Source organism: Sander vitreus, chromosome 9, assembly GCF_031162955.1.
Source record: "Sander vitreus isolate 19-12246 chromosome 9, sanVit1, whole genome shotgun sequence".
NCBI classification, from domain to species: domain Eukaryota; kingdom Metazoa; phylum Chordata; class Actinopteri; order Perciformes; family Percidae; genus Sander; species Sander vitreus.
Genome location: NC_135863.1, coordinates 3,815,398 through 3,830,729, shown reverse-complemented (window position 1 = coordinate 3,830,729; position 15,332 = coordinate 3,815,398). Strand labels below are relative to the sequence as shown.

General features: G+C 38.9%; 1 protein-coding gene across 2 annotated transcripts in view; it reads left to right on the top strand.

Moving 5' to 3' along the window:
* The window catches only part of LOC144523078 (BMP/retinoic acid-inducible neural-specific protein 3-like), a 47,648-nt gene extending 38,532 nt beyond the window's left edge, over nt 1–9,116 (top strand). For both annotated transcript variants that reach the window (XM_078258378.1, XM_078258377.1), the window contains exons 7-8: nt 1,313–1,535; nt 7,209–9,116. In XM_078258378.1, the coding sequence (XP_078114504.1) occupies nt 1,313–1,535; nt 7,209–8,325 (1,340 nt within the window). In that variant the 3' untranslated portion in view covers nt 8,326–9,116. The remainder of the gene's footprint in view (nt 1–1,312; nt 1,536–7,208) is intronic.
* The last annotated feature ends 6,216 nt before the right edge of the window (nt 9,117–15,332 follow it).

Genomic DNA, 15,332 nt, shown 5'->3' with positions numbered 1-15,332 from the left:
TCAATTGTAACCTCATAATTTAGCAATTTAAGAAGAACCTGCCAATTAAGCCTCTTGAAACACATCATTACCCTCCAACCACAATTTGTTTTTTAACAGTGCCCGGAATGTGTCTGTATTTGTGCACCTCCGAATCTGACACTGTCATCTATTTTTGAAATCATACAAAGGGGAAGCACATGGAAATACACAGTCAATTTACAATGATCACATGGGTTGAAAAAAATTAAGAAATCATAGCTGTCTATTTAAAATAATTACCACCCTGATAAGGCACTTTGTAAAAGCACAGTCATTTTCTTTTAACGCCACAAGGTTTGAACAAGGTAGTTTCATTTTGTTCCTTTTATCCTTACTGTACTATTACCTTGTAATTACCTTTTTATACTTTTCATTGCAGCCCAATGCCCCCCCCCGCTACTGAGCCTTTTTTTTTTTTTTTTTAAAGTATATTCATGACCCACATTTTTTTAAAATATATTTACATCTGTAGTAGAAACAAATGGGCGTGTGGATTGGTGCCACAGACAGTGGATGGAAAGTGTTCAGAGAATAATCAATGCCTATTAATACAAATTACAGTAATATATCAAAAAGCAACATCTTAACTGAACATGTGGAATCTTTTCTCCTCAGGACAATGTCTCTCATTTTAAAATGTAGGCCACCCAAAGCACCCACACATACCCTTTTAATATATTTTATTACAAGCTGTTTAATCAACTTATTAATTTCATAGGAACATGTAATACACCTTGCATAATCACCAGGGAAGTCATTGACACTTAATTGGTTTTCTAATCAGATGCTGTATTATCAAGATAACGATAACTAATTACAAACAGTGGAGTCATTTTCTCATCAGTGTTGCGCATCACATTGGCTTTCCATACAACCAATCATGATTACAGTGATGATGATATTGTTATTGAATGCCTTGGAAATGGAATCTGTTTGTGCAGCTCTGAAGGGCTGACATATATTATCATCTGTGCTCCTTGTCCATAATTTTTCCACACAGACAGATCAGCAGAAATAGCCCTGCAAAAGCTGTTGGCCGTTCAATAGTGGAAGAAATAAAACCTTGCCCCAACCTTGTCTTTAGCTCTGTCTTTTTCCATTAGCATGTGCGTCAAACAATATCCCTTCCAGTTTGCCCTGCAGCTCTTGAGCCCTATGTGGCCTCTGCAAAGTGATTCTCCCATTTGGTGTGATTAAATTGGCCAAATAGTTGTAAGGAAGTGAGAGAGTTAGTTTGGCCTGTCTTGGAGAAGTGTTCACCTCTCATCGTGCATCTCTCCGTGCCTTTCAGATGAGTTTCAGAACTTTGTTCGAAGGCTTCCCACGTTCTACGCCCTGAACACGTCCGCCATCCAATACTTCTGGAAGATGGAGCCGACCATTCACCAGCGCTACAAACAGCTGGAGCTCAGCACCCAGCAGCTTCTGAGCAAAGCCAGACGCATCGTCAACAAGCTCTTCACCCTCAGCAAGAGGTGTCGAATGCCGCCTAAAATCATTATGCTGAGGGAGAGGTGAGAAGTTGATAAGTATTCCTGCTGACTTTTCTGTTAATACAGACGTGTGTGTGTGTGTGTGTGTGTGTGTGTGTGTGTGCGTGCGTGCGTGTGTAAAAATAAGCAATAATTCCAAAGCCTGCAGCCACATCACAAGTCCTTTCAAGCAAGCTGTGAACGGCGGTGCTCATTTCCTTTCTTCAGCCAACTCTGTGCGCAGCGCTTTGTTATCGTCTCAACTATGCAATATGCTAATAACGCACACAATATATTAGCGCTTTGATATTCAACTAAGGTCCTACTGAAGTGAGCTATAGTGTCACACCTGATGACTTGGCTGTACTCCCAGCCCATGTCTTCTTTACATCGAGGAAATCGAAGCCATCCTCCTGTGAAATTAAAGTTTGCAGTGTTTTAAAAGAATATGCTAAGTTTGAGAGATTTTCCTGTTGTTTAACTAGCCCGTGATGATATCATAGACAAGAATAAAAGTTTTCCATGTCCCTTCATTCAATCTATTTTTGTGTTTTTCACAGAAAGAAATTGTCATATAGTCTAGACTCTAAGCTTATAAAAAAGAAATGTGATTTAGTCTGTACAGTTAAAGCATCGTTGCTTATTTTAGGAGCTATTTCAGGTAAGAAACTAAATATGTATCCTGTACAATGTGATTTTTAGCTGCAGCTACAGTCTCTCGTCGCCCACCACCTTCACCTCCTAAAAGAATATAATCCCTTTTCATTCTTTATACCAGCATTGTATCAATCACCTATCACACCTTAGATATTGAACATGCACAAGCTGTATTGCTAAACTTAGAGCTGAGAGAATGTTCTGCTTTGTTAATGCCTTTATAAAGTTTTAGCATAGAGCACAATAGTCAGTGAACCACAGAGTTGGTACACACTGTTATGGGATATTTACTACTAGGACTTAGATCCCCTTTTCAGGCACTGAACAGCCAAACTGTGTTTGTCCTTATTTACTATTAGACTGAACCAAAATCTTAACTGACACTTAAATGAAAGAAAAGCGGCACAGCTAAAAATTGAGAGTTTGCTCTCATGCAATATGTATTTTATTGCGGTTAAGGAGGTTTAAAGGCGCAAAATATGGGAGGAGGGAACGGTAATTCAAATAGTCTATGCACCTGAGTTATCACTGTAGACTGACTCCTGCTACAGAGGAAACTGCATCTGAAATGTAATGTCTGGGAAAGACAGGTGTAAAATCTGCCTCACTGTTTTATCAGACACACACAGTGTGAGACTATAGCCAAACACAGTCAGAAATAGAGAGAGAGAGGTTCTAATTAAAAGATGCATTACAACGTTACTGTCATGGTTGCGATTTTCTGTTATAGTTTTTCCTATTTTATTGTGCTAATTCATTCCCCGTTTCCTTGTTGTTTACTGTCTCTTGTGTTCTCTGTTGCATTTTACCCTGTTTTCATCCTTGTGTATGTTTCAGTTTCATGTTTTATTTTGTAGTCTGTTTTCGCCCATGTCATGTCTTGTTTTACTTCCTGCCTTGTGTTTTCCTGCCTTTGTGATTGTCTGCCCCACCCTGATGTGTTTCACCTGTTCTTGAGCCCGTGCCAGTTCATTTTTGGATGCCTGGTATTTTGGTTCCTCAACGGGGTTTTGGTTCCGTTTTTGCCTGCTGTCTTCAGGACTCCTTTTGTTGTATTGCTTTTTATTTTATTAAATCCTCAAGCTCACCACTGCCCTGCTGTCTCTGCATTTTTGGGTCCGCCATTTCCCGAATTGTAACAATTACTTTAGCAGAGCTCTCCTCTCAGCGGCACAACACGAGACAAAAGAGCAGCAATGCAACACCCTGTTATCTTTCACACAACCTTTTTGTTTCCGTTAGCCCCCGTGCCTATTTCTCCTGACTTTGAATGGCTCAGCAGCTCCAGTCCAGTGCAATATGATTGAATGAGCCAGTATTAGTCATTAAGTAGGCTGTGATGTTATCCATTTACAGAAATAATCCAGTCAAAGGAATTTTAACAGTTTAACTAATCTCCCACATTTCCATAACTCAACTCAATCATGGATCTTTTTGTTGAGCTGACATCAGGTTATTTAACTTATAATTCCTCACATGTTGTAACTGGCCATTAGTATGGTCCAGTAGACTTTAAAAGTCTGTTGTTTTGTGTATTCATTTCAAGTTATTGTCTTCAGGCTGTGTTATTAAAGTACATGTCCTGTTAGTTATATTATGAAGGCTGGTACTTTTATTTTAAAGGAGTAATGCCGGTAGGATGCAAAAAGACTCACTGTAGAATGGCAGACTGGTCAGTACATGTGTCTACCTAAAGCACTAACTAAAAACTAATGACAATGCAATTAGATGATACAATCAGTTAATTGCAGGATATGTGGAGATAAATCCATAAATAAGGGACATCCACATCTACACTGAATCTATTGAGTATTTCTCAACACTTCAGCTGGACAGTATCTGGGGCAAATTTAGGGAGAGTAGTAAATGCAGTAATGATGTATAGTGAGAGTGATGAAAGTAAATACTTAAACTGGATATTTTGGATCTTGCTGTGATTCAACCAGGTGCTCTCGAAAGATCTGAGGAGTTTGTGTTATTTTATATTAGTGAGGTTCAAAGCCCAGCAGTTAGAAAAAAGATGCAGTCCCTCCTTTGATTGAAATATCGTATTTTTCTCTTTATCAAAATATTTTCATTGTGGGATATCACTTATAAGTTTCCCTATTGTCTTGTATGTAATGATCTAGCTCATGGTGGATTATTTTTCTTCTTCTTTTTTTATGAGATAAATATATATATATATATATATATATATATATATATATATATATATATATATATATATATATATATATTCATATATCTCTGCAGCCTTTATTTATGTACTGAAGCATCATGGTTTATGTCAGATGAAGAAAAAGCAAATATCGCCAAAAATCAATTTTGGAGTTTATACTGTTACTTTCTAGTACAGTCTTGGAAGATAAGGACAGTATGCTTGTTTTTGGTTTTCAGCTGCTGTCTGAAAATACAAGGTGTTAGTATATCAGTGATGGAGCTGCACACAACAACTGATGTGTTTTTGTTTTTTTCTGCGGTTCACCAAGTAAATAAATATTGCTTTTAATGGAAAAAATGGAGCGCATCTTCTGTGGAGAAAAAAAGTTTAGCTGACTAGTGAAAACTGAATCCATAGCAGGAGAAAGTTTGTGTGATGCATTGATCAGTGTGAAATGAGCTGACAGACAATGAACAGATTGCAGAGTGAACACCCAGCTTCTCTTGGCCCGTACTGCACACTGCGTCTCCATGACAGTTTACATGTCCTGCTGACACAATGCGCTTAATGATGGCGGGACAGCTTCCTCCCTCTTGCTGTGCACAGCCTCCACTCTGGAGGTGAGATATGCACAACTGACTCTGAAGCTGGATACTGTTAAAACTGTTAACACATTGTAACGAAAAATGTACCCAGATTTTAAATTTGATGTTTTGAGAAAATGTCTTTTGCTCCTTTACTTTTTCCTCCATGTCACACTCTGCTACACACAATGACTACACTCACTGTGATGTTGGAATATATCGTATTAAAGTGGCTTGCTGGTTCAAAGCGCTTGTGTTTCTCTATCGACTTGGCTCCACATGATACTCGGCACAAAAACAAAACCCCAAAAAATCTAATCTGTCACAGTTTTGGCTCTATTCTTTCTACACCTTTAAAATTTGTTAATTAGCCTTGTGCAAGTTGTTTTTTATATATTTGTTTACTCAATTAAGATGAAATTGAATGAAAAATATGCTTATGCTTTTCTTCTTTTTCCCCAATGCAGCAAAAACTAAAAAAATCTATATTTTATAAGATTTCTCAGGAATGTAGACACTAACAATGTATAGGTATTACATGCACAAGTAAAACGTGCAACTGCCTTAAAAATGTTACCTGCATGTATACAATTTTACCATTATCACACATAGCATACATTAGTATGACATTATCACACTAACTTTGCCATTTCTGTGTGATTCTTGCATAATGATTATTTCCTGGAGCCCCAATAGGTAGACCTTTATTTAGAATTGCTGAAATATGCCTCATATATTTAATAACTGGGTAAACTTGGCTGACTTTTAATGACTTTGATCTACAATAATATTCATCATTGAAGTTAAAATTCCCAGTGCTGCACACACAGCTATTATTTATTCAAACAACTGTTAGGACTAATGTTTTTTCCTTCAAAAATATGTTGTTGTTTAATCTAAATTGCTTATACATGCACCATTGTCTGCATATGACCACAATGACAAAACTGCTAACTCTGCGGGGGAACACAAGGGGATTCAGAAATATAACAGATGTGAACAAGGAAAGTGAAAGATTTGGGACATTGTATTCTTCTCATGCAATCCATCTGCTTCTATTTTTCATAAACAATCTCAGGAATTTTGATTTACCATTAGAGTTTGTATCTCAGAATAAATTAAACATGACAATTGTTACTTATATAGTCCTAGTCACTGACTCTCAATCATTTCTTTAGATTGGATGGTGTATCAAGAATACAGACCCTGATGTTTTAAAAAAACGATATTCTACGTGGTTATCATTTATGATGTTAAACTATGTTCATAAAGGCCCAGGCCAAGAAACATTTGCTTCATAAAGTGGGATTATATATGAAACATATTCTTCCAGGGTTGGAGCAATAGTGGTTATTAATGAGAAAATGATTGTTTGTGTATATGTCTGTGATGATACCAGCACCAATCAAAATGGAGAACACAGCAATCAGAATCTGATTAAAGTTGTTGTCTTGTCAGCGTATCAGGCCAGAAGAGTTCCATGTTATACAGAAAGATAAAATAGGGATCCTGATAATAAAACAAAAAAAATATATATATATGTATATTTATACTATATTTATATAGATAAAGATAACAATTCACACAGGGACACAGGATGAAAACTTGGAAAATGTATATATATATTATGTTTTATTGGGTCTTTAACTTTATTTCTTTTATTGTATTTCTTATTTAGTCCCATTTAAAGATTTTCTCTTGAAATTTTTCAGGAGCCGTGACGCAACTCAAAATAGCTTCTATGCGGTCATTCCCCACATGACAATCATTTCTTTAATTTACATGTTTCTGTGCAAGATGGACTTTTTTTTATTGAATACTTTTTTTTATTATATAGATGTATTCTTATCTACAGTAGTCTTGCATTGCCAGACCTATCTCCACAGCCCTGTTGAGTAAGGTCTGCTACACCACAGATACATTCTGGGATAGGAGAAAAAAACGTTCTGGGCTGTTTGCATTTCTTTAAACCAATCACAACCGTCTTGGGCGGCGCTAAGTTCCAGACGCACTTCGTCCATAGCAATCCCACTAATCGGTCCCAAAACGGCCCAGTTGGATAGTAAATGCCGTAAACAGATTCCTTGCAAATCGTTACAATCATTCACCGAAAGAACCAAGCAGGCCTGCCTTATTGCACCATCAAAATTTTCTTCAAATCTTGCCATTTTAAACGTGTAGCTTGCTAGCTTGTAGGTAGTTGTTGTTTACCGTAGTGAATAACTTTTGAGAACGGCTTTATCCTGAAAATGTACTTCCGTTGATCCAGACTATTTAAAGTAAATCTTAAATAGTGCTCTTTTTCTGTTGCAGGCCATACAGCTACTGGCTGAACTACATCCTCTCTATCATGTACTGCAGTGAGAACAACCACATTGGCTCCTACCTGGAGGAGACCAGAAGCTGCTCCTGCCCCTACGAGCACCCCCCCTGTCAGGGTGTGATCCCCTGCACAATGGGCGAGGGCACCTCCTGCGCCTCCTGCTCCTATGAGAACCGCTCCCGCTGTGCCACCTGTAACCAGGGTTACATGCTGAGCCAGGGCGTGTGCCGCAACGAAGTGCCCGACTCCACCGATCACTACATTGGCTTTGAGACGGACCTGCAGGACCTGGAGCTGCGCTACCTTTTGCAGAAACGTGACAACCGCATCAGCATCCACGGGATCTTTGTCAGCAACGACGTCAGGCTGAATAACTGGTTCGACCCATCATGGAGGAAGAGGATGCTGCTGACGCTGAAAAGTAATAAATACAAGTCAAACCATGTCCACATGCTCCTGGGGATGTCTCTACAGATCTGCCTTACCAAGAACAGCACTCTGGACCCCATGCTGTCTGTGTATATCAATCCGTTTGGGGGTAGCCACTCGGAGAGTTGGATCATGCCCATTGACCAGAACAACTACCCAGACTGGGAGAGGACTAAATTAGACCTTCCCTATGACTGTTATAACTGGACTTTGACTTTGGGCAACAAGTGGAAAACATTTTTTGAGACAGTCCACTTTTACCTACGGAGCCGGATCAGAGGGCCCTCAAGTACTGGGAACGGAACTGCATATTATGAACCCTTGGAGTACCTGGAACCGGGGCGAAATCTAGGCTACATGAAGATCAACAGCATCCAGGTGTATGGCTATAGTATGCACTTTGACCCAGATGCGATCCAGGACTTGATTTTACAGCTTGACTACCCATATACTCAGGGATCGCAGGACTCTGCCCTGCTGCAGCTGCTGGAGATCCGGGATCGGGTCAACAGGCTTTCCCCCCCTGGAGCTCAGCCTCTGGACCTCTTCTCTTGTCTGCTGCGGCACCGGCTCAAACTGTCCACCACGGATGTTGCCAGGATCCAGGCAGCACTGCAGACTTTCAGTGCCAAGCAGCCCAACTCTATGGAATACGAAACAACCAAATTATGTAGCTAATAAGTGGGCGGGCGGCCACGTGCACAGATGGCAGAGCAGTTATCACACAGGCCTGAGGATGGTTAAGAGCAATTCTGGAGCCGAGCGAGGGACATTTGGGGGACATTTTCATTGTCGTCATGGATCTCAAGAGTGCATTTGAGATTGTCATGTCAGCTTTTCGTATAAATTTGTACAACATTGTAGAATTAAGGAGGATTTCACCAAACTTGCCTCATAGCTTTTTTTTTCTCTCCTGGTGAAAATAATAACTTTGACAGTTAATAATATAAAGTTAAAACTCTATCACCACTGATATGTTGCCGTGAAACGTGTGCTGACGTTTGTAGGTTGCACAAATTTGAAATCGCTCACATACGTAAACAAAAGCTTTTGCTGATGAAGTATTACCCAAGCAATGTAATCATCTCACAGATATAAACATTTCAACAACAGCATGTTTTTTTGTTTGTACTTTTCTCATCACATTTATTTCCCCTGTTGAGTATCAAGGCCCTCCCTTTTAACCTGGCACATAATGGGCACCTCATTGTTTTTAGCTTTCCATACAACAATAAACTCACTCCTTTTTTAAACTGTACTACACATTTTTTAGAAAATAAAAAATAAACAAAATCAATAAATAGATGCTGTATTACTCAAGATTTGCTGAGAAAAAAATTACACCATGATCACAATATATGTTACATGTGCTTTTATTTTTATAATGCTGTTGTTTGTGAAACAAAAAAAAACAAAAAAACTGTCTATAAAATGTATAATACAATTTGTTAATATACTAAATAAAAACATTTTTATGTGTGGTCTATAGATGGTGTACTTTTCATGCAAGAGATGCTTATGACACAACAGTTTCACAGCTGGTGTAATTATTGCCATTAATATACTGTAGAGTCCATTACATTTGGGTGTTACAGTGTGACAGCATGCAGACTACAGAGGCACTGGAACTTGACTTAAGCCTTTTATTAAGGTTATAAATATCACCTGTGCTTTTCCTGCTATGGCATGTCAAATGTCTGCTGTGGAGAATATATGGGCCCTGTTTTTAACAATGAACTGCTGAGTTAGCTTGACTTAATTGTCAAGGATTTAACACAAGTATCTGGGTCTGTTGTCAAAGCGTCAACTCCTCAAGGCCAAACCGGCACGAGCACAAGCTAATTCACTGTTAGCTGCAAGCTAACCAAGATGTTTTAGGTAAATCCTATAAAGTCATTTTCAGATACAAATGACTGCTTTTAAATGTTAATAAGGTAAAAATGTACTTGAATGTATCTACATAAGAGTGACATGACACTGTCATGAACACATGACAGAGTCATGACACATGAACCCTAACCCTAACCCTAACCATAACTTGTTGTGACAAAAACCGAATGACACTTAGTAAAGGAAGTGTTATGTCATAAATGTTTGTGACACGTTCGTGACAGTGTCATGTCACTCTTATGTAGATACCTTCAAGTAAAGTTGATGAGAACATACAGACCATTAATAAGTGTTGGTGTGATTATAACAATTTAGTTTTCAAAATGAAGAAATAAATACCATGGGTGTGCGTATGCAAACAAGATTTAAACACACATAAACGTTTCTGACTCTTAAAACAATAAAACCAGAAAACATGGCATTCAACTATTACATAATGATGAAAATATGCCTTTTGTGATGGTCATGGCACACCTGAATAAAACACAGCCATCTTTAATGTTTTTCAATTAGTAACACTTGTGCTTTTTGTACTATGACAAGTCAAAATGACTGCTGTGAAAAAGCATATTTCTCATGTTGAACTCTAACAATTTTGAAACTTGCAACATACAAAGTAAGATTATATACTAATTTATTCCTCTGGACATCAATTCAAGATATAAGACCTCTGAAGGACAACAAGTGTCTTGACAGAGCATTTCATACACGCATGTTTGAGATTAAAGCTACAACTGATCACCTTTTGGCTGATGTTTTTAAGATATGCAGCATTGCATACCATGCTCTGTAGTAACAGGAGGATAATTTACGTGCTTTAGATCTCTTTCGGATTTGTGCTGATGGTTGGCTGCTGGAGGCAGTGGGGAAGATACAGCAACAAAGCCTGTTATCTCCGGTGGTTCTTTCACTGGTTTGTAGTCTGTTGTAATTTCTGGGGGTTTATGTCTTACTCCAAGCCGTGAAATATAAGCATCACACTCCGTGTCCCCCCCAAGTGCTTTGTGCTGCCGACTGCTCCAAACGCAGCCATTCCTTTACTCCCCTCTGATCTTTAACCATTTCAAATGATGAAAGCAGTCAGTGTGGAAATGCAGGTTCAGAGACTCAAATTGCCCAGAGTATTCCCCATCACACGTTCAACAGACAATGATACTTTCTGCAAGAGATGTCAGAAAAAATGAAAAACATTTCCTGCTAGCATAGTGGAATAAAAAAGAAAGGATAAGTTGGAAATTAAAAGTAACATTTTGACAGATTTCTTAACTGCTATTGTTTTAACTGCCATTACATCAGCATAAAAACAATTTGTCAATTTGTTGTCTTAATGTTTTTTAGTATTTCCTGTGCAATCAAACTAAAATCTGCGTGATAAATTACTGAACATATTCATCTGCAATAATAGGTACATTATAGCTTAATGATGCGACCCAGTGTGTGCTGATGTATACAGCAGCACCCAGCGCCCCTGAACAAGAGAGAATGAAGAATGGATTGATAGAGTGAGTGAAAGTTGTTTTGGAAAACACCGTGCTATTCGGCTAGTACCGACATACTGTAACATTAGCAGTTGCATGGACAAACAAATGTTTTTGCTGATTAAATCAAGTCTCATAAGCATCAATGTTTCATTAATTTCTTTTCTCACATCTGAACAAAACCCCTGTAGCATATTAATACTGTAATAACACCATACTAGCACGGATATTCCCCCTTCCAACATTTAATGGAACATAGCGTTAGCTTCATCATGCACCAGAGTGTCGGGTGTTTTGCTTTTATCATATTTTTCTGCATTGTGATTTGGTTTGAAATTATGCATGCATTAAAACAATGTAAAGAGCGGTCCCAGGGTCGGCTCTAGCCCTTGGTTGCCCTAGGCCCCCCAGTCTTGCATTGTCAGATCTCCACAGTGCTGTGTCAGTGATAGAGTAGCAATGTATGTTCATTTTAGTTTCTAGCTTGCATGTAAGTTAGATGTCACCAACATTTGGTCTAATCATAACTGGTCTGGCAACCCAAAGGCCAGTGTTTTGTTTCCAGATTTGTGCGCATGGTGACTTATGATGTGGGGGTCTGGGGATCCACCCCCTGAAAATGTTGAGCATTAAACACTTCATTTCCTGCATTCAGGTGCATTTTTATGCACCTATTTCCACCTTTTTCTGAATCAATTTATGCTGGAAATATCAGGCATATTGCTTTCATCTATTTATTCTCCTGTAGATTGACTTTTCTAATTATATCTGAGTCAGCACACATGTAGCCTAGGCATGATTTACTCTTCCCTCTTTTGCATCTTTTGTTGGGAAAGTAACCCTCATTAAATGTGCATATTCACCTCAATGATACATGAATTCATTATAATGAATTAATAAACCCCTGGACTGTAATATTTCAGATCAGATTTCAGATTTCTGCTCATGTTCAAAACTTTGTGCACATTCAAATATATCTCATCTGTGCTCTCTGAGATATGGAGGAGTCGTGATACTTTGAGAAAAATGCCCACAGCAGAGCGCGTCCATTATAAACCTGAATCTGCACAGACCACGGAAGGTGCGCTGCAGCAGCTCCGTGGTCTGTGCCGCTGCTCGTCTCTATTTTTACAGCGAGAGTGGACACTAATGGTACATATCCATTTGTCCGACACGACTGAAGCGTGGTGTCGCGACGTCATACATCCATGGTTGATGGTCCACGCCCTTGACCGGCAGCTGATTGGACGAACCAGGGTACCCCCAGGATCCTCCAACTTAAATTCAAGGCTTTTTAAGACCTTTTCCATTTCAAATTAAATTCAATGCCAACTTCGTACCCATTCCGACAGAAGTATGAGGGGAAACTGTAAAATCTGTATAAATATTTCAACCCTAGAAAATAATGATAAGTAAGCTACTTGAATTAAATAAAACATTTTATTTAAATTATCAGTCATATTTAATACAATTTATTGGATTATAATATAATATAATCTAATAAAATAAGATATATTACACTGCATAATGAGCACTTTTACTTTTGGTACATTAAGTATATTTTGATAATACTTTTGTACTTTAACTTAAGGGAGATGTTGAATGCAGGACTTGTAACTAACAAGTAATTTGTAACTCTACAACACCGTTTTTTTCTACTTTTACTGCACTACATGATCTGAGTAAGTCTTCCACCTCTGTAAATCACCAACAACAGTCGTGCATTAAAACCTGCAGCAGTGTTTAAAACTGAAAACACACAGCTCAGTTCAGCGTTTACTTGCAGCTCTGCTACAGTAGCAGATAACCGATAACGTTACCTGCCGGTCACATCGTCTCTAAACGGGTCAACAGATGTTAGAGTCCGGCGGCTGCTCGCTCTGTTTGTTATAAGATGCACACCGAGCAGATTAATGCTCTCACAGATCCAATCTTTGCAGTTGTTACCGCTCGGTGTTTGGCTAGCTAATAAGCTGTTAGCCTGTTAGCTTGAGCTTTGTCTGAAGGCGCCGAGTGGCTAGTGTCAGTACCCGAGCCATACCGCCTGTAAGATCCGTTCTGCGCATGCGCATAGTTACGTAGTAGAAAACTAACAATGTCCCTGTGCGATTTGTACCACGCATGCTTTGAAACACTTTATGACCAAACATCACAACTTTTTTATTAAATCTTTATTATACAATAGTCATAGCTACAAACAATCGAGACTTGTCACTGATCCAAAACCGTGTAGCGACGTCGTTGTTGTGTTGTTTATGTTAATGTTTTTACTTTTAATACTTCGTCTTGACTAATAACCATAGACTATTATTAATGCGATGAAGTGTAAACGTACATAAGTGTCCTTTTGAAGACAGCCACCACTGAAATATGAGAGAAATATGAAATATGTCCGATTGTGTAGTGTTTGGTTCAGAAGCCTTTATATGCGATTTTTGACGTTAGAAAGTGCTGCTTCGTTCCACTACAATCTAACGTTAGCATACTCATAGCTAACTATTGTAGCTGCATGCTAACGCGACATAGCGGAGCATATATAGCTAGCTATATATGTACGTATGTAGCAGGACTTTGTACCGTAAAAAATAATAAAGGCTTCTAAACCAAATACTAAACAAATACAAATACAGTAAAGTGACCGGAAATTGAGGTGAAATGTCCAGCATTGAGCTACATAATAGTTTGCTAGGAGTTTGCTGGTCTCTCACAGAGAGCGGATCTTACAGGCGTTACGGATCGGGTACTGACAGCCAGCCAGGCTCCAAAAACACCGACACATTCCGCACATCCTCTGCTCAGTTTAACCGCTATCCCCAGTTGTACCAGTCAGAGAGGCGTGTTTACTTCGTTTCTCAGTCCTCCGGTGCGTCCAGCGACGGGCTCCGGTCAGTTTTTAATTAGCCTACATTAGTAACAGCTAATTTTGTTACAGTATGTTTACGGTAAAGGCAAACAAATATAATACCTTTGTAACAAAATCCAAGACTTTGTATAACAAATTCAAGGCTTTTAAAGCCTTAATTTGAGATTATCAAAATTAAGACTTTTTCAATGCTTTTAAGACCCCGCAGGTACCCTGACGAACACCTGATGTGGGTCTGGCTTCTTGAGAATTTCAACAGTGTCATGGCGGCTCGTTGAGAATACAATCTAGTATTTTACGAAAATAGTTCACCGAAACGTGTTTCTGAAAACATAAGAAATAAGCCATACAGTTGCTGAATCTGTCTTTATTTCAGATCGACAAAGGTCAGTTTAAAAGATTTTCGTCTACTTCTACTGGATAGTCACGTCGCGTTCAACGGATTCATTTGCATAAAGATGGGCATCGGCCAGCTTTTTGACGCGCAGCATTTTTTCAAATGCAGCACCGGCTTCCCGGAATGCTTTGTGTGCATGTTGAAGTCACTTGACGTCACCCATAGGAATAGTGCGGCGCGACAGAAGCGGCACACGGTCAAATGGATCTGTACCGTAAGCGACGCACAGGTCTGCTTCAGAGCTCCATGTGTTTGAGTCTGACCTATAGACTGGAAACGCCACGGGAACTGAAGTTTTCCCTCAATTAGGAAATGCTCGACAATAATTATCAATTCAATCTAATAATCAGGTTGACAAGTAAACGTGCGGCTGAGGGGGCGCCCTAGGATGATCATGTTTAATAAAAGTGTTTTATTTCTTGTCATTCTAATTCTATTATTAATGAGAAGTAGACCTAAGGGCGACATGGCACCCCCAACACATTTGACGCCCTAGGCAATCACCTAGTTCACCTATAGCAATCGGCGGCCCTGAGCGGTCCGTGCGGGATGCGTTGCACTAGACTCCATGTAAATCAGAGCAAGTCAATGCCGTAATATGGATTCACACCAAAGCATTGTTATTTTCATTAAACCACAGGTCCAAGGGGGAACAATGAGGAAGACTTGAATTGTTTGTTTTTTTCATACTCAGGGAGCCATCATAATCCATCAATTAAAACAAAGAAGAGAAGTCAAAGTGCAAGACCAGTGTCGACAACAAATTGAAAGAAAAATGGGACCTTTAGGTATTTCTGCCATGGCATTAAATACATTAAACTCAGTGCAGGTGGTAACTAGAGTCTCTGGAGTCATTTATTAAAATTAGGCAAATGTGCTTTGTGCCACAATACATTTAAAAGATAAGCTTTTCTTTGAATTTTTGCTGCTTTGGTGTTTAGGACTTCTTATACCCATCATCAGATGCTGAGAGAGGAGCTCATTGATGGCAGCTCTGTGATTATTTGGGACATGGCTAAATAATACTGTGTTTCTGTCTATGCTCAAGAGAGTCAGA